General features: G+C 41.7%; 2 protein-coding genes across 2 annotated transcripts in view; both read left to right on the forward strand.

The window, feature by feature from the left end:
* Nucleotides 1–13,354, forward strand: part of Adgrg2 (adhesion G protein-coupled receptor G2) — a 63,266-nt gene extending 49,912 nt beyond the window's left edge. The window contains 9 exon segments of the mRNA XM_032889575.1: nt 912–1,180; nt 2,953–3,052; nt 3,955–3,993; nt 3,995–4,087; nt 4,089–4,113; nt 4,115–4,232; nt 6,629–6,730; nt 8,053–8,213; nt 11,652–13,354. Coding sequence (XP_032745466.1) covers nt 912–1,180; nt 2,953–3,052; nt 3,955–3,993; nt 3,995–4,087; nt 4,089–4,113; nt 4,115–4,232; nt 6,629–6,730; nt 8,053–8,213; nt 11,652–11,837 — 1,093 coding nt within the window. The 3' untranslated portion in view covers nt 11,838–13,354.
* Nucleotides 13,355–17,356: 4,002 nt separating this feature from the next.
* Nucleotides 17,357–17,885, forward strand: part of Phka2 (phosphorylase kinase regulatory subunit alpha 2) — a 101,350-nt gene continuing 100,821 nt past the window's right edge. Inside the window, 1 exon segment of the mRNA XM_032889580.1 lies at nt 17,357–17,502. Within this exon segment, the coding sequence (XP_032745471.1) occupies nt 17,425–17,502 (78 nt within the window). The 5' untranslated portion in view covers nt 17,357–17,424.

Genomic DNA, 17,885 nt, shown 5'->3' on the forward strand with positions numbered 1-17,885 from the left:
GTGAAAGCAAAGAATGACACTTTAAATGACATCACCTCCTTCTTGGCTCACTGGAAGGGTTCCTCTTACTATTTTTAGGTGGCAACCCTAGCAGATAAATTAGCTGCATTTCCCTGTGACATTACCTTTAGCAATAATTTAAACTCTTCTTTCCATGATCTCAATTGAAGTAATAGCATAAGATGAGATGGGAATCTGACCATATATTTACAGAGCGGAACATAGCAGCCTATCATGTGAGAAGAATAAGCAGTACTTCTAGAATTTGTTCAGGAGAAATGAGGCGGCTCCTCCTTGGTGTCAATTACGTACTGTGTAAAACTGTGTGTCTACAGTCTGGGTGTCATAGAGCCTACAGAATTTGAGACACTTTTTCTGTACGATTGTCTCTGTAGTTGCTTCTCTGTTTGCTGCTGTTGAACACCTGACAGAGACAACGTATGGAAGGAAAGGTTTATCTTGCCTCATAGTTTGAAGGTTCTGTCCATCATGGCAGGGATGTAGGGATGTCACAGCAGCAGGAACTGAGAGTATCGAACGTGGGGTACTCAGACCACTTTCCCCTTTTTATTTAGTCTAAGGCCCAACTCATGGAATAATGCAAAGTAGATCTTCCCACCTTAGTTAATGTACTCCCGTCCTCACAGCCGTGTCCAGAGGCTTATCTCCTAGGTGATTCTAGGTTTTTATTTTTTAAGTGGACGATCAATCTTAATTCTCACAATTTAGATTTTTTTCCTTGGTTGTTGGTTTTAATATCCCCTGTACACTCACCCACTCTGAGAGGAAATCTATGCATATCAGCATATGCTAATGAATAATTCACTTAAAACTCCGAGACAGCTGAGGAATATTCTTATACAAAGTTTGGCAGGCTATCGTGCTAACTGGATTCTGTCCTTTCATTTTAGAAAGATCCGGAGGGATTACCCTTCCAAAATCCTCATTCAACTGTGTGCTGCCCTGCTTCTGCTCAACCTGGTCTTCCTCTTAGACTCCTGGATTGCACTGTATAATGCCCGAGGTTTCTGCATCTCCGTGGCTGTATTTCTTCACTATTTTCTCTTGGTATCATTCACGTGGATGGGCTTAGAAGCATTTCACATGTACCTAGCACTGGTTAAGGTGTTTAATACTTACATCCGAAAGTACATCCTTAAATTCTGCATTGTTGGCTGGGGTATGTATAAAATTACTTAAGTGTTACCTAGATTCCTCCCTTCCCCCAGTAGTCTGACATGTTCAACCATGTAGAGACTTGGATCTCACTTGGCAACTCTCTAAAGGAGCTTAGGACTCCACACAGGCTGTGCTGTCTCCAGAAGAATCTCGTTGAGTCAGCAACCAGATCATTTCCAAAACACTACATTCTCCTGTCCACTCATGGTTCTTGGTGGCTTAACAATAAGCTTGGTTTTGGTCTCTTCAATGAAAAGGAGTAAGTTGGTACCTCTTCCTCCTAAGAGTCCTCTAGATAATCCACAAGTATGTACTGCCCAATTTTTTTGTAGTTTCACATTCCACTGATGACCAGCCAATCAGGCTAGGAAGGCAGTTGTCAGCAGCGCCCAGGCAAAGACCCTGGCTCTAAGTCATGGTGTAGCATACCCTCATTTTTCAAAGCTAGACAACAGCCCGGCCTAGCTTTTTCATTCTTTATGGATATCCTTTTCACAGGATTACAACCATCAACACTCCCCAATTCCCTCTTCTTCTGTCAGTACAGTCCCTTCTGCACAATAGTACTGTAAGCTTTTTCTTACTTGCCTGCCTATCTGGCATTGCATCTTTATGAAAAATAACAAAACACACACTTTCTCTCATTTGTCCCCAAAAGAAAGTTAGAGCCCCAGGCATTTGGGCAGGAGTTGTGCTTTAGAGAAAGCTGAAATTCCAGGTATCCTTGTCAGGGACAGTTTCCTCCACTTCCGTATGACCCTAAGGACCTAACCCAGGGCAGTGAACTTGCTAGGTAAGCACAATGATCTACAACTTCAGCCTCCAGTATCCTATTCTTTACAAAATGTCTCATTAGGAAACCATCATGTCAGTATCATTAGAGGTACAAATGAATTCAAATAAAGAATGCATTGGAATGTTTCAGGCACCCGGGTCGATCTCTAAAAGAACTTCTTGTTGTCATAGTCATCATCATCATCGTCATCATCATCGTTGTTGTTTTATTTACCAGAGCAGTGATGCTAACTGACTAGTCTGGGTGCAGTGTGGGGTAGCAGCACAGGGTTGGTGAATGGTGGCATGGACTTCTTCGAGGCACCTTCTCCTAGCCAAAAAGCATTTTAAACTGTCAGGAGCCCTCTTTTGTTGTCACTCTTTTTAGCAGAAATACAAATGGGCCCCTGAGAAAGCCAATATCATAGCAGTTACCAGCCGAGAGTCAGTGAAGCCAGCTTTTTCCATTCATCATTAGGAGGAATTGTGGTTTTATAATGAAAGATTCTCTGGGAGTTCTTACTCTTAGGTTTACAGGCAGACATGAATGAGTTCATGGTGGTGCTAGCTGCTCTAGGATATAAGCTGGATCTCAGCGCATCATTTCCCCCTGGTCTTTGTCCCAGCTGAAGGGAAGGAAGGCATCTCTATGGTTCTTTATGAACCGCAGTAGATGGAGACTCGTCCTCAAGATGGAGCTTCCAAGTTTGCTCTGGGATTCAGGGGAAAGAGAATGAAGGACTTTGCAGTTAGTTTCTAAGGGAGAGGAGGACCACAGTGGAACAAATCAGTTGTGCTTATAGCCTATACTGGCCAGAATTTCGTTCTGGCTGCTAGTGATGATAGAAGCATTCATCCATGTACCCAAAAATGAATAGAAACTGATTTGGTGACTAATTAGTCTCTGCCATGCCACCAGAGGGAAAGTACAGTGATCTCCAGGTGTTTTTCTACTCCCTTTTTGTCAAAATTGTGTGACTGATGTTTCCCATGTTCCAGGGATACCAGCTGTGGTTGTATCCATCGTCCTGACTATATCCCCAGATAATTATGGGATTGGATCTTATGGGAAATTCCCCAATGGCACACCAGATGACTTGTGAGTACAAATTCATCTTAGGGAATGCCCAGGGAGCTAGGAAATTAAATTCCTCAAGAAAATGGAGGATCTAATCAGTCTGTGGAGCTACATCTATCATCCTAATACAATTTTAAATCCTTTTTAACAGGAGCTGTCATCATCATGTGTAATGAGATTAGCTAGTTAAAAATACCACGCTACTATCAAGTAACAAATTAGGAAGAATTATTCTGAGGAAGTATACAAATTAAAGCAAAATTTATTAAGACTCTTAACCACCGATAAAAATGAAATGTTCATGACATTATATTAATAAATACATACAGTTCTGGATAACTGTAATTTACAGAGGTGAAGGGCTGAATGTTTTAAAAACGGTTTTAAGGCAAGTGGTGGTGGCACGCTCTAATCCCAGCACTCAAGAGACAGAGTAAGGCAGATCTCTCTGAGTTCGAGGTCTACAGAATGAGTTCCAGGATAGCCAAGGGTACACAGAGAAACTGTCTGGAAACACCAAAAATACTATTTTTAAAAATTTATTTTATTTCTGTGTATATATGTGTGACACAGGTGTGTTTCTGTGGAGGCCAGAACAGGGTATCAGATCTCTGAGAGCTGAAGTAACAAGTAATTATGAACTGGAGCTTGGGTTCTCTAGAAAAGCATCAATTGCTCTTAACCACTGAACCATCTCTCCAGCTTCAAAAATATTCTCAATTAACAAGTGTCCTAATATAAACTCCTAGATTCTGTTCCCCAGAGATATAAATGACTGTGCAGAAAAGCGGTTTATCTATCTTTTTTTTTACTTGAAGGGGTAAAAAACGTTTTCATCAAAACATTACAGATTCAGTTCATCACTTGGAGCAAGCACATTCTCACCATGATAATCCTTTCTTCCTCTCTCCTTCCCCATCCAGTTGCTGGATCAACAGCAGTGTGGTGTTCTATATCACGGTTTGGATATTTTTGTGTGATATTTCTATTGAATGTCAGCATGTTCGTGGTCTTGGTTCAGCTCTGTTTAATTAAAAAGAAGAAGTAACTGGGACTGGCGAAAAACTAGTATTCAAGACCTCCAGGAGTATTGTTGGCCTCACATTTTTACTGGGAATTACTTGGGGCTTTGCCTTCTTTGCCTGGGGACCAGTTAATCTCACCTTCATGTATCTCTTTGCCATCTTTAACACCTTACAAGGTAAGTGCCACAACATTAAATATGAATCCAAAAAGCCCACCGGAAAATAAAGCTATCACTACTAAGAAAGTGCCTGCGAAGTGCCCTCTTTAGTGGCTGAAGGTGTACTCCTTTTTCAACCAATTTATTGCTGACAATAGGAGCTTTGAGATCCCAAAGAAAGGCGTTTTACTAATTTTGAGCAAGAGTGATTTTTCCTTTTATCCATCTTCATCTCCTTGGAGAAACTATATTGAGAGAACCTGCCAATTACTCAGCCTTTTCTTGCTTCCTTTTTATTTTGTAACCTAATTTGTGAAAGCAGAACCTGCATGCTGGAAAAACCCAGATCCCATGTCGCTGTGAGAGTTCACCACTTGGACCTTGGGCTTAGGCTTGTAGTTTTGATTTAGGAACATTAAATGATAATAGGAAGATAATCAACAAACCCAAGTGGGAGTGATCTTGGCCATGGGCTCATCCCTAGAGGTTACCAAGGTGCCACGAGCATGCCTGGGACAGGCACGGAGGGGCTCCTTGATTTCTGGGCTTCTCATAACATAAAACCCAGCTACTCTCATTTTGGGACCCTAGCAGTTCGAGTCTTTGGAAGGGCCAAATGACTAACTCCTTTGGGAGCAATGTTAGGAAAGTCTTGTCGGCTGTTAATTTTTAATGGAAGTGCTTTGGCATTAAAAGCCCAGCAGGCTAATAGGTTTACATTACAGAAACAATAAAGAATTGTCCCTTGGCTTCCCCTTCTTCCAACTCCTTTCCATTATATTCTTCTCTGCTTGTTTTCATGGTGCTTTTGGTACCCTTACTGCCCTCCTGCGGTTCCAGCAGGAAATAGATAATTTTGCTGGTTTTCAATGAAATCCCTCCCAGAAGTGTTTAAATCTAATACCTAACTTGGCCATAGGTTCTTATTTTATTTGAAATCACACACACACACACACACACACACACACACACACACACACACACACACACACACACTACATATGTATTTATGGCTGGTATTTTTTATCTACAACATACCAGTCCCTAAATTGTTTTATCCAGGTGTTAGGCTATGTGGTATTAAATATAAAACAAAAGAAAAGTATTTGTTTTTTTGGTTTTTTTTTCGCATTTTGTTGAGGAGGTGCTTTTCAGGCAGAGTGTATCCCACATGAATGTGTACAGCCCTGGCTAGCATGGCATTTACCAGATTGGCCTCGGATACACAGTGATCTCTGCTAATCCAGTCCTAGGATTATATAGGCATGTGCCACAAGCTTTGGCTCGAGAAAGGCTTTTATACCTTAATATTTTGGACACTAAAAGTAGTAGATACCCTTTAAGAGGAAAAATAAACCATGCTGTGCAAATTCATAATAATCCATTAACATGCAAGCTATGTGCCTTTTTTTTCTCAATTTCCAAAAGAATATCTTACTAGAATATAAAATGCTTAGAACATAATTACTAGATTTCAAAGAATATCTTAGTAGAACATAATTGCTGCTTCTGTTAAAGGGAGCTAAGGCCTATAGATGGGCTGTGTGTATTTTTGGTTCTGGTGCATATACCCATCCATCCCTTGCTCATGCATGTGGTTTCTTCCTTCATGCAACCAAGGGAGTCTCTCAGGGTGGCATTGAGCAAAGGTATGCCATGTCCACACACCCTTGAGACCTCGTTATATATACCCCATGAGAAATAAATCTGGTGTTTTCAAATGAAGATAAGTAAGCCTTGTTGGGGGGTAGGGGGTGGTATATTCAGAATTCATCCATATGGTCCACAAATATTCACTAACAAAAGCTTGGGGTCTTATCAGTGACAGTGCTGCATAAGGATCTCTGGAGACAGTGGTAGGCAGGAAGTAACTCCAAAGGCCTGTTCACATCTGTAGCTCGATTTCCCTGCTGTAACACCCTTGGGCCTTGAAGAGAGGCAGGAAGATGGTAGATATATAAATCCAAACACACTGCAGATGTGATGATCAGAGCAGAAGGCCCAAAGGACGCAAGCAAGTAACCTGAAATAGGAAAGAGGTACCCAAAACTCTGGAGAAGCTTACATTGAACAGAATGTGGAATGAGATTGCAAAACCAGAAGATCTGAGAGGTGGGAGCTGAGGTCTCAGCTAGGACCCTGAGTAGATGGCTTTTGCTACCTGAACAGGAAAGAAGGAGATCAAGGCCTGGGACAAAAGATGGTGAATTTAGCTGTGGAAATGCACTTAGCACCCTATCTTACAAAGAGCTTAATTTAAAGCTTTGGATTTTAGATATTAAATTCAACTTATAAAATTTCACTTTGTTCATAACAGACAAAGATGTCTTCTTTTGTGCAAGATAAAGCCCCAGGATTCAGGTTTTATGTGGAATTCACTGTATAATGGTTTGGCTTTTTTCCTCTCCCTTTAGGCTTTTTCATATTCATCTTTTACTGTGCAGCAAAAGAGAATGTCAGAAAACAGTGGAGGCGGTATCTTTGTTGTGGAAAATTACGGCTGGCTGAAAACTCTGGTAAAGATTTGCTTTCATTTTTCTTCTTCTCTTAAATCACAGGAAAATAAATGTGTACATTAAGATGGAAGCCAAGGAGTCATCAGATCTGGAAAGTAGGGGGACGCAACATGCACAACAGACAATGCTACTCACCATTCCAGGGGGGGAGGGAGAGAGGGAGAGAGAGAGAGGGGGAGAGGGGGAGGGGGGGAGGGGGAGTGGGAGGGTATAAAGAGAAAGAAAAAAAAAAAAAAAAAAGAAAAAAAGAAAGGAAGGGGAGGGAAGGGGAGAGGGGACAGAAACACACAGGAAAAATAAAGTGAGGGGGGGAAAAGAGAGAGGAGGGGAGAGAGGGAGAGGGAGGAGGGAGAGAGGGAGAGGGGAGGGGGAGGGGGAGAGAGGAGAGGGAGAGAGAGAGGAGAGAGAGATGGAGAGAGGGGGAGAGAGGGAGGAGGGAGGGAGGGGAGGAGAGAAGGAGAGAGAGATAGAGGGAGAGAGGGAGAGAGGGAGGGAGAGAGAGAATACTTGCTACCAGGTAATTTTGTGAGCAAGAGAGTTAGTTGACTGGCTGCTTCTTCAATGAAGGACACTGACATTTTTAGGGTTTATTTCCCATTGAGTGCATGGTTTTCATTTCCCAAAAGTAATTTTTAATATTTTCCTTCATAACATTTTAAGACTTGACTCACCCCTTTCTCCACAGGTCCAGGTTGTCAGTGGCTTTATTTGTTAGCGGGTCAGACGTTGTATAGAAGCTTTGGCATGCATTTGGTTATTTTGAAGTTCTTTTCTCATATTCCAGGTTGGCTAGCCGAGCAACGAGCTCATTTCTTTTTTCTTTCTCTTTAAAAACGACGACAACAATAAAGTCCTGTTTGAAAAGCTAGCTTCCTTCCGCATGACTACAACCTTTCAGTACCTGATAGGTACTGCGGTCTGTGTTTAGAAAATGGTACTGTGCAGAGATCAGTTATTTGTATTGATTCAAGAACAATTACCACAGCAGAGGTGACACGTTCTTGTGAGGGCAGAGGGAGAGGCTCTGGGATGCTTCCTAAGTCAGTGGCTATTTCTAGACAATCCAGTAAACTCAACCAATCCAGTAAACTCAACCCTTAGTTCCAGGAGGACACCAGTTCTTCTTAATGAGGTAGTTATTTGCAAGGTAAATACACAGTGGAGGTGAAGGTGCCCTTTATAATGACAGCTTGTAAAATGTGTTCTCTACAAGATCTTGAAGTGAGAATTCAATTGCTAGAACTTGTTACACTGTGACCTGTCTCTTGCATTTGAGCTTCAACATACTGCCCTGTTTTTCTGTAATGCTTATTCTGCTGTAGACTGGAGTAAAACTGCTACTAATGGTTTAAAGAAGCAGACTGTAAACCAAGGCGTATCCAGCTCTTCAAATTCCTTACAGTCAAGCTGTAACTCCACTAACTCCACTACACTCCTAGTGAATAGTGATTGCTCAGTGCACGCAAGCGGGAATGGTATGTATGTTTGTCTCCATATAGTGTTTTTCAAGCCAGTGTTTATTTTTTTCGAGGTAGTTCTTTGGCAGAGCAAACTGGAAGATCACACCTATGACTAGTAAATCAAAATAGAGTTTTCAGTAATAGCCAGATCATATTTATAAATCCAAATTTATTTATTTTAGAGCAAATAACAGAATGACTTTTTAAAAGAGATTGAGTTTTCCATCCCGGGAATTGACCATAACCTAAAAAAGAAAAAAAAAGTTTACTTATGTTCTATCCTAATTTAAATCTTGCCCAAAGGTTTCAGTACTGCACTATTTCTGTAAGAGCAGTGCCCAAATTACCAAGCAATATGATTTTTGTAAAAATCATATCTACTATCCATGTCGATTGTTAGCACTTTAAAACCTTCTTGTTTTTCTCTTTTCATGTTTGTTAATCCTTTCCCACAATGTGGCTGCCTTGTGACAGCACCCAAGTCCACATGAATGTAGCGAATGCTGGAAAGTGGGTTGTGAGAATATTGGCCACTGTGTCACTCACACATGCGCAGATGACTGCAGCTGTGCTTCTTTTACTCATTAAGTCTAGAATTTCTAGCTAAAACTTAATTTCCTTTCTCTCCAAGACTGGGCTGATGTTACTCATAAAGCTTTTCTTACTCTTACCTTCTTCTGCTTCTTAATATACCTTTTTGCATTTTATTAAAAAACTTGTGATGCCAGTACATTTCTCCTTCCAAAGAACAGTTGGCCTTTATCCATTGTTTTAAGGTATTAGCTCTTCCCATTAGTAATTCAGATCAGTTTGTGAGAAGGTTCATGTCTCAACCAAATAGTTTTTTAGTCTCATAAAGATGAGGGCTTCTGATAGTTTTATTTTAAATCATACAGTTGGGGGTTGGCTCGAGAGATGGTTCAGTGGGTGTTGCATAAGGGTGAGGACCAGATCTTTGGAACACACTTAAAAGCCTGATGGGTGTGGTGAGCCTGCTGTAATCCTAGCACACAAGGGGCAGATGGAGATGGGAAACAGCTAGCCAGAGCAACAGAAATGGCAAGCTACAGATTCAGTGGGAAACCCTGCTTCAACATGGAGAGTGGACAGTAATCCAGGAAGACACCCTCCATCAACCTCAGGCTTCCACATGCATGCACAGGACATTACATGTGCATTCGTGCACTCACATGAGCTTCTATACATGCTGGCATTAGCATGTACACATACTACATACATACCTCATATTACATTTTACACAAAGAAAATATAACAAGATTCCTTGACATCCAGACCTTTCAATCTTAGGCACAGGTGACATATGGGACTAAATAACACTTTTTAGAGAATTGCAAGATGTTATATAGCATCCTTAGCCTCTCTACCAAGTAGAACCAGCAGTGTCCTGCCCTGAGTTGCAGCAAGCAAAAATGCCCCTAGATAATGCCTCTATGGGAACATTCTTCTTCTTCTTTGAGAACCACTGCTGTAAAAGAGAAGAAATTGCTGCCTGGTGCTGGAGATATGGTTCAGTGGTCAAGACCACTAACTGTCCTTCCAGAGGAACTTGAATCAAATCCCAGCACCCATGTAGCTGCTCGTAACTGTCTGTAACCCCAAGATCTGATATCCTCTTATACACATACGCATTCAGACAAAACACCAATGCACATAAAATGAAAAAATTAATTAACATTTAAAAAAGAAGTCGCTACCATGTGGCCTTATATCCTCACTTTCAATACTAAGATTAAAGTTCTGGGCTATGCCAACTTGACATAGGAGGGATGACTCATTGTAGGTCCCTGGAATAAAGACAAGGAGATGAAAGTTGGTTACTAAGAGTGAGAGAGCAAGTTGAAAGGCATGTGATTAAAGGATCGAGCTGGATCATCCAGATCGTGTGTTCGTGTGTGTGTGTGTGTGTGTGTGTGTGTGTGTGTGTGTGTGTGTGTGTGTGTGCGCGCGCGCGCGTGCACGTGCAGGTTGGGGGGCTCTTGATCCATAACTAAAGTTTTCCATGTTCTGAAAAAGGCTTGGAGGCGATGCTTCACCTGCCTAGCACTACCAAAATGCTCTCAGTCTTCGGGGAATCATTTTGTAGAAGCAGGTCCATTTTGGCACTGCTTTTTGACACAGCTAGTTTTGATATCTGACAGTAAGTAGGGGGCACTTTGCAGTAAACAGAATGGCTAAATGTTTCCAAAAATGATAATGTGCTTGTCAGATGAACATCTCTGACTTGTCAGCCCTCACCCCAGATGAGGAATGGCATTGGGAATTTCAAAAAAGAAATTGGCAGCTGAGTGCTTTATTATACTGGGACAAATTGTTCCTACAACCAAAATGTCCTCAAACCAAAGCGCCTCAGTCAGAACAGCTGCCTCACACCCTATTTGAGCTGTGGCACAGATGGAGCTGTATTAGCCACATCCACTGACTCTTTTGCATAAATGTGACACATATTTCAGGTCTTAGCTGCCTTACAGCCATTACAATTTACTACACAGGGCTACAAGCTAACACTTTGGAAGCAACCTCAAGTGTTCCATCCATCGCTTTTGAGCCATAGTTCAGACAGACATTTAATTTCTCCTTTGTCTTAACATCTGTAAAATGGGATGTAAATAGCACCTGTCCCTTAGCATTAACGTAAGTGAGACTATGATGTGTCCAGTGTTGTTTTCATCATCATTATCATATCATGAAAATAGGCTTATTGTTCAGCTTCGCACCTGGCCTTTCAATGCTATAATGATCAAAAAGGTGATGCTAAGTAGTTAAAAGCTAATAGATGCTATGTCCTGACTTTCTGAGGCTGCTAATGGTAGGGAGGTCTAGGTCTAAATCACAGGTACCACTGAATGCCCTGCTGTCCCCTAGCTGAACTCTTAGTTTGGAATCAATGGCTTCCTCATGGGAAACCGTGCTATTGGGATTGTAAGAAGACAGATATAGAAATGGTTCTAGAGAGATGATTTCATCTTGCTATAACTGTAGCTGGTTGCTTTGGGCTTATCCTCTAATACACAATTTCATTTCATAGGAGTCAGAGGGAACCAGGAGCCTATGGGAGTCCCTACAGGATCTCTGCTAATCTTAAATATTATTGTAGGTTATCGTGTGCACAGTTCAATTCAATGTGTTCAATTGGAGTTAGGAAATGAGGCCTTGAAAATAAAAAATACCTTGCTTTGCTCTCTGTTTTGAATGTTTTAGTTTTAGTTTTTAAAAACTGCCACAGAAATTTTGTTTCTGAGCAACCTCCAACTTCCTGTCCCTGATCTTAGGGAAGAAATAAAAATAAATATGAAAGCATAGGGTGTGGGTACTTTAAAAGATTCATTTTTGGCATGTGCCTATTTAGCATGAATGCACAAAAGGTTTGTTTGGTCTTGAGTGCTTTTAGTGGATGCTTCCAAGAATCGACTTTAACGGATTTTAATATTCTTCTTATCTAGGCAAATGCATCTACCGAGAGGAATGGGGTTTCTTTCAGTGTTCAGAATGGAGACGTGTGCCTTCATGATCTCACTGGGAAACAGTACATGTTTAGTGACAAAGAGGACTCCTGCAATGGCAAAAGCCGGATGGCACTCAGAAGGACTTCAAAGCGGGGAAGCTTACACTTTATTGAGCAAATGTGATTCGCTTCTTCTAAAATCAAAGCATGATGTTGATGGTGTGAAGTGTCCAGTTTTCCTTTTATACAATGTGAGATGTATGAAAATCGCTGGTTTTCTACTCAGCAACCTCGAAAGGAACATAAGCTAATTGAGGGCAACCGTTTACTGTCGGAAGAAGGAACCATGACATGATTATGGTTCCTAGACATTCGCAATTTCGTTTATTATCTCCCATTTGTGAGGGGATTGGGGTTAGAATCACAGAATAAGATCCAAGAAAAGAAAAATGAAAGTTTGTTTCCAGACACATTTTAAAGAGGCTGTTATCCTTGATAACATCCTTTAAAAAATGTTTACTTCAGTCTGTTGGTGAGTTTAGTTGTGCATGCCTTTGTTGTATATAAGCTAAGTTCTAATGACCCACATGTCAAAAATCGTATCTCTATCTTTTTTATATTTATTTTCTACTGTGTAAATTTATTCTTTTGTAGAATCATGGTTGTGTCGTTTTCTTTAATGTGATAACTTACCAGTGACTTCTAAACCTCCTTTCGGAGATCATATAGGATGTGAAATTCAGAAACTTCACTGAAATCAAGAAATAATGATAAAGGCAGACTGAACAATTATAAATAGACAGTGCTACAATCAGCTTAGAACATGCCTCTGAGCTATCAAGAAAAGGTGCCCCCATTGGACGGACATAGCCTTATGAGCTTATGGTTTGGGAAAAAGTGGGGTCACATTTTAGCTCTGATGATCCTCTTGAGTACCTTATTCAGGGTCCTTATGTAGGGTCTTTATGCAGGGAATGACTTATATGACTATATTTGACATTAAATAGGGATACCTATGACCAGACTTCATCCCTAATGATCATATTATAGAATCTCTACACCATGGTTGTTAGAGGATAGAATTGTAATCTAAACCATGTAGGGAAGATTGCGAATGTGGGAAAGATATACACTGCCACTTCTCAAATACCCAGAGCCTTTGAAAAGAGGAAATCAGAGTAGGATTACTTTTCCAGAGTGTATATATGGCAAACAAGTTAGGTCTTTAAAAGACAACTGCATGGTACGTCATTGTTGCAACTGCTACATTCTGGTCCTACTTGTTTGTATTCTTAAAACATGTCAAATATTGAAGAGTGTATAGTGACAAGGGGGAGCAGCTACTGGGAAGAGTGAACTATCGTGTGATATTGTTGTTTGTAGGTAATAATATATATCCAACTCTGATTGTTCCGAGTCCTAGAGCATCTATCCTGTTTCTCACCTCTACCCGCTTGAGTGGTGTCTCAAGCCCAGGATGTTTATTAGGAACATTTCAAAATCCTTTCCTTAGGTCTTTCACTAAGCTCCCTTGCATATATTTCAAGTAGATGTATCCCAGACTAACCACAGTCGTAACATCTGTTTCTCTGTGTGCTCGTTGGTCTTTGCAAAATTTCTTCTCCAAATTATTTAATTATTTTGTATTTATATGTTACAATTGACAAAAATGATAAAATCAATAAAATAAATTTGCACTTGGGTCCATTAAGCCTGGTTTGCATTCTCACGGTGAGAACTGTCTGAGCATGCTCTCTTTCCAAGCTCCTCAGCCCCCACAAAGAAGCCATTGATTGGGAAGGTGATGAGACCTCTTTTTTTTTTTTTTTTTTTTTTTTTTTTTTCAGAGCTGGGGACCGAACCTCAGGGCCTGGCGCTTCCCTAGGGCAAGCTTCTAACACGAGCTAAATCCCAACCCGGAGACACTCTTTTGATTTGAGGCTGGAGGTAAGGTGGGGAGGGATGAGACCTTGGAAATCAATCTCCCAAAATAATGTACACACCACAGTACATCTAAAAAGCACAAAGACGAACGTCCTTCCATTCCCACCATCCTTACTTTTTGTATTATTTTCCATGTCTGGTCCTTAAGCTAAGTTTTCTTGGTTATTTTTTGGTTTGTAAATTCAAAGAAATAACATGACAAGACAGAGACAGAATGTTCCTGAGAAGTAGCCTCCTCTGGTTTTAAAATTGGTCTTAAAAACTGACACTGTATTAAGGGAAGGTCAAAGCAGTGCCCAACACCTGTAGTGTTTCCTCAATGCATTGGAGAAATTTCCCCCAGAATTCACTGGAATCATTGATGCTACCTAGGAACTCTGCTGCCTTTAATGAGCTGTGCCTTTAATGAAATGGTGCAAACAGCTCCACTAAGTGACCTGGCTTGTATGTAACAAGGTCACCTCAGAGGAAGGTGTTTGATTTGAAGGGTCTTTCAATGGAGAGTTAATTTACTGAATGGCATACTCACCTAGCACACTTGTTTGGTGTGACTTTTGTCCTCATAATAGTAATAAAAGATGATTCAGTTTATCTCTATCTCATCTCCTCCTTGGAGTCTGAGGGATAGAAACCAGGAAAAACTGAGGTAGTAAAAACATACTATTGGGACTGGAGGGATGGGTCAGAGGTGAAGAGCATTTGTTGCTCTTGCAAAGGACCTGGGTTTGTTTTCCAGGACCCATATGGTAGTTCACAACCATCTATAACTCCAATTCTAGGGATCTGACAACCTCTTTTGACTTCCACAGGCACCAGACACAAACATAGTACACATACATAACTACAGGCAAAATACTCAGGTACATGAAAATGAATATTTTTTAAAATGAACAAAATTGGGTCAAGAGTTCATAGGAATATATTCGTTTACTTCTCACTTCAGTTTCCAGATACAACATCAAGAAATCAGAATGTATAAAAATTAAATATATATTCATATGGCATATATAGCCTTTAAAATAATATTTTATTAATTATTTGAGAATTTCTATAGAGTGTCTTTTTAGTATGTTTACCTATACAGTCATATAGCCTTATTAGTATGTTTACCTATACAGTCATATAGCCTTATAGCCCTGGCTGGCTTGCCTCAAATCCAGGACATTCCTAATTCAGTATCCACAAAACTGGGATTACAAGTGTGTATCGCCATTTCTGGCTTTAAAAATATATGCCTTTAAAATGTAGTTAATAGATATGTTCTTCACTGTGAAGAAACCCTTATAGTCCCTGGTGTGTCCTCTCCTTGACTCTCGATTTTTTATAGCTGCAAGAAGCTGGAGCAGAGCTAAATTTAACATTCTTTTACACTATTGTAATAGAAAAGTAAAATGATTCCAGGTCAGCTAATCTAAATTGTTACAGAAACAGTTTAATTTGGTGAATTAGTTAATTTGGGCAAGTTGATGAAGAATGAACCCTCTCTATTCAGAGATGGGGTAATTTATGTTAGGGTCAAATGACATGATATCTCCACTTTGGATGCTGCCCTCTAAGAGAGATTATTAAGCTTCCAATGAGAACACAAGTCACCCTAAAAGCAAGTAATGATGCCAGCTTTTATATACAGAAAAAAATATATGAAATCTCCAATGAAGGTACACATAAAGATTACTAAAGGGATTCAAATATAATAACCGAATGCTTAATCTCCCTCCCTAGACCATAGCAAATCCTACATGGAAGTACATTATACTCTACTTCCTAACTCAAGTGCCATTATTAAAACAAATAAAAACGAGTTGAGAAAAGAATGATAAGAAGGTATGAGGGGAACTGCCCGACATACATTATATACCTATAGCAAGGCTTGAAAAGAAAGTTTAAAAGTATGTGAGCTGGGTGTGGTGGCACAAACTTAGAATCTAACACTGGATGCTAAGGAAAGTAGTATTGAGGACCAGTCTGGATACACAATATTGTTGATACTAGCCTAGGCTACATGACAAGACTACTGACAAGACTCTGGCTCAGAGAAAACCTACATGAGCGGAGAGGGGGTTGGGTGCCTTAGTTAAAGACCAATTATAAGGGGTCTCAAATAAGCAGGACTAATTTTCAATCAACATTGAACCCTAAACACATGTACAATCAATTCTGTGCCAGGCATGTTGGGAGATACCAAGATATTTCACTAAGCAATTCATAATCCAGTTAGAAAAATATGCCTCCGTTAAAATGTAAATAACACACTATTTCCAAATGGTGTTGAAAATTGCTGATTTACGTGCCATTCTGAGTCAACTATGTGCTAAATGTGCTTGACCTCATCATGTTACAAGGTATGAGGTTTATCCCAACAGATAAAAACAGTAAAAGTCAAGCAACTGAAACAGAAACACAAATGTCTATATAAAGCAGAAATGGAATAAAGTGCAGTTTGAATTGACTCATTGGCCCATCTTTACTGAGCAAATTGCTATAGGAATCCAGAAAATGGGAAAAGCTATTAAGAGAGTGGGCTGACCTAGTCTTTAAGGCAAAGATAGGTTTCAGACAACGAAATAGCTCAAAGTGCAGAATAGCAACGTGTTTGTGGAAGCAAGTATATTAGAACAACTGCCCAATCAAATTTATATGTGGGCCAGATTTTGATGGACAATGAAGACTAGATCAAAGAATGCAGCCTGTGGTTAACAACCTTGACAACTAATGGGTGCCAAATTTCAAAATATACTACTAAAAATGAACTGCACTCCCAGGGCCTAAGGCCAAGAGCCACGGGTGCCAGGAATGTATGTGGGGGCCAAAATTCAGGTCTCCCTTTTTGCTTTCAGTGCTGAGCTCCACTTTGGGGATTTTGTCCTCAGGTGAGGCCCGGGACAGGGCGTGGCTTTGACGATGGCCGGTCATCCAAAGGATGCCCGGGCTGCCCAGCCTCTCTCTAGTCTCCGGTGGGTTTGGCGGTGTGGCTCAGGAGACCTTGTCACTGCCGACCCAGAAAGCCGACTTGTTCTCTGCTTAGATCTAAGTTCTCCGTATCTCCCGCGGGCTGCCCCATTTTTTTTTTCCCGGTCAGGCAGCGACAAGGAGGGCTCCAACTCAGGGTGGAGGCGGAGCCGGGGCGGAGCTGCGAGCAAATCGGTACCGCCCTCCAACGCGTGCCTTCCGGGTGGGACTGCACAGGTTCCTCTTCGTGGTGGAGCCGGTCTGAGGGGGTAGCTCTGCACCCAGGTGGCCTGCGGCCAACTCCTGTTCCTTAGCATCTGCGATTGAGGCAGGTTGAGGAGAGGACACCAATGAAACAACTGAATTTCCGTTCAGAGCCAAGCTCCGAGCTGCTCCCACGGGCCTTCCTCTTTAGATAGTCTCCCCTTAGGCGGAGACTTGGAGAGTGCTACTCCACGCGGGGGGCGGAGCCTAGTAGAGCTTGGGTGAGCTCCCAGGCAACCCGGAGCCACCTCCAAAAACAAAGGGGTAAGGCACAGACCTTTCTCTGGCCTAGTGCTTAGTCCTGGGTCGGTGGCGCGTGGCTGTGGGTCTAGAAACCCTCGGGGCAGCTGCAGGCTTGGAAGAGGCAGGGCCGCTCTAGCGCCACCCCTGTCTCCTCCCCCGCACCGCCCAGCGGCGCGAAACTCTGGTTGGCTCGCCTTGCAAGTCATACTTTGGTTCTCTCGTTTTGAAAACTCCTGACCTCCTCCCGCTCGGGCCCCATTTGGAGAACTCATTGAAGCTGAGTGTTTTGAGGACCAGGCCAGCTTGGAGACCGCAACTCTGGTGGACACCAGCGGGCAGGACCGGCTCCGTGGCCCGTGAGCGTGGGCGAGATGCGGAGCAGGAGCAATTCTGGGGTCCGCCTGGACGGGTACGCGAGGCTGGTGCAGCAAACCATCCTGTGTTACCAGGTAAACAGTAGAGACCAGCCCAGAAAACGTTCTAAACTGCCCTCTGATATAACTCATTCTCCCCCAGACCTCTGTCCACTCGTGAGACCTCAGAGCTTGCAGTTAGTTAAGAGGTTTCCTACTTTAATCCAGTCCTTGCTAGCCTCCTCCCTCATTGCTAGCCTGTTCACTTTACTGACAAGTCAGGCTTTGTGGTTTTTGAACAGCTGCTGCGACTGCTTTGCAGAATTCTTGGACCTTTTCCTTCCTCTTCCTCCCCCCCCCCTTTTACCCCATCAGAATGCTTCCCTCGACATCCTTCCTGACTGCCTCTTTTGGATGAAAGATGTATGTTAGGTTGAACAGAGCACACTGAATGAGAACAGTGAACTCTACTCTGGGAA

Source organism: Rattus rattus, chromosome X, assembly GCF_011064425.1.
Source record: "Rattus rattus isolate New Zealand chromosome X, Rrattus_CSIRO_v1, whole genome shotgun sequence".
In the NCBI taxonomy this organism is placed as follows: Eukaryota; Metazoa; Chordata; class Mammalia; order Rodentia; family Muridae; genus Rattus; species Rattus rattus.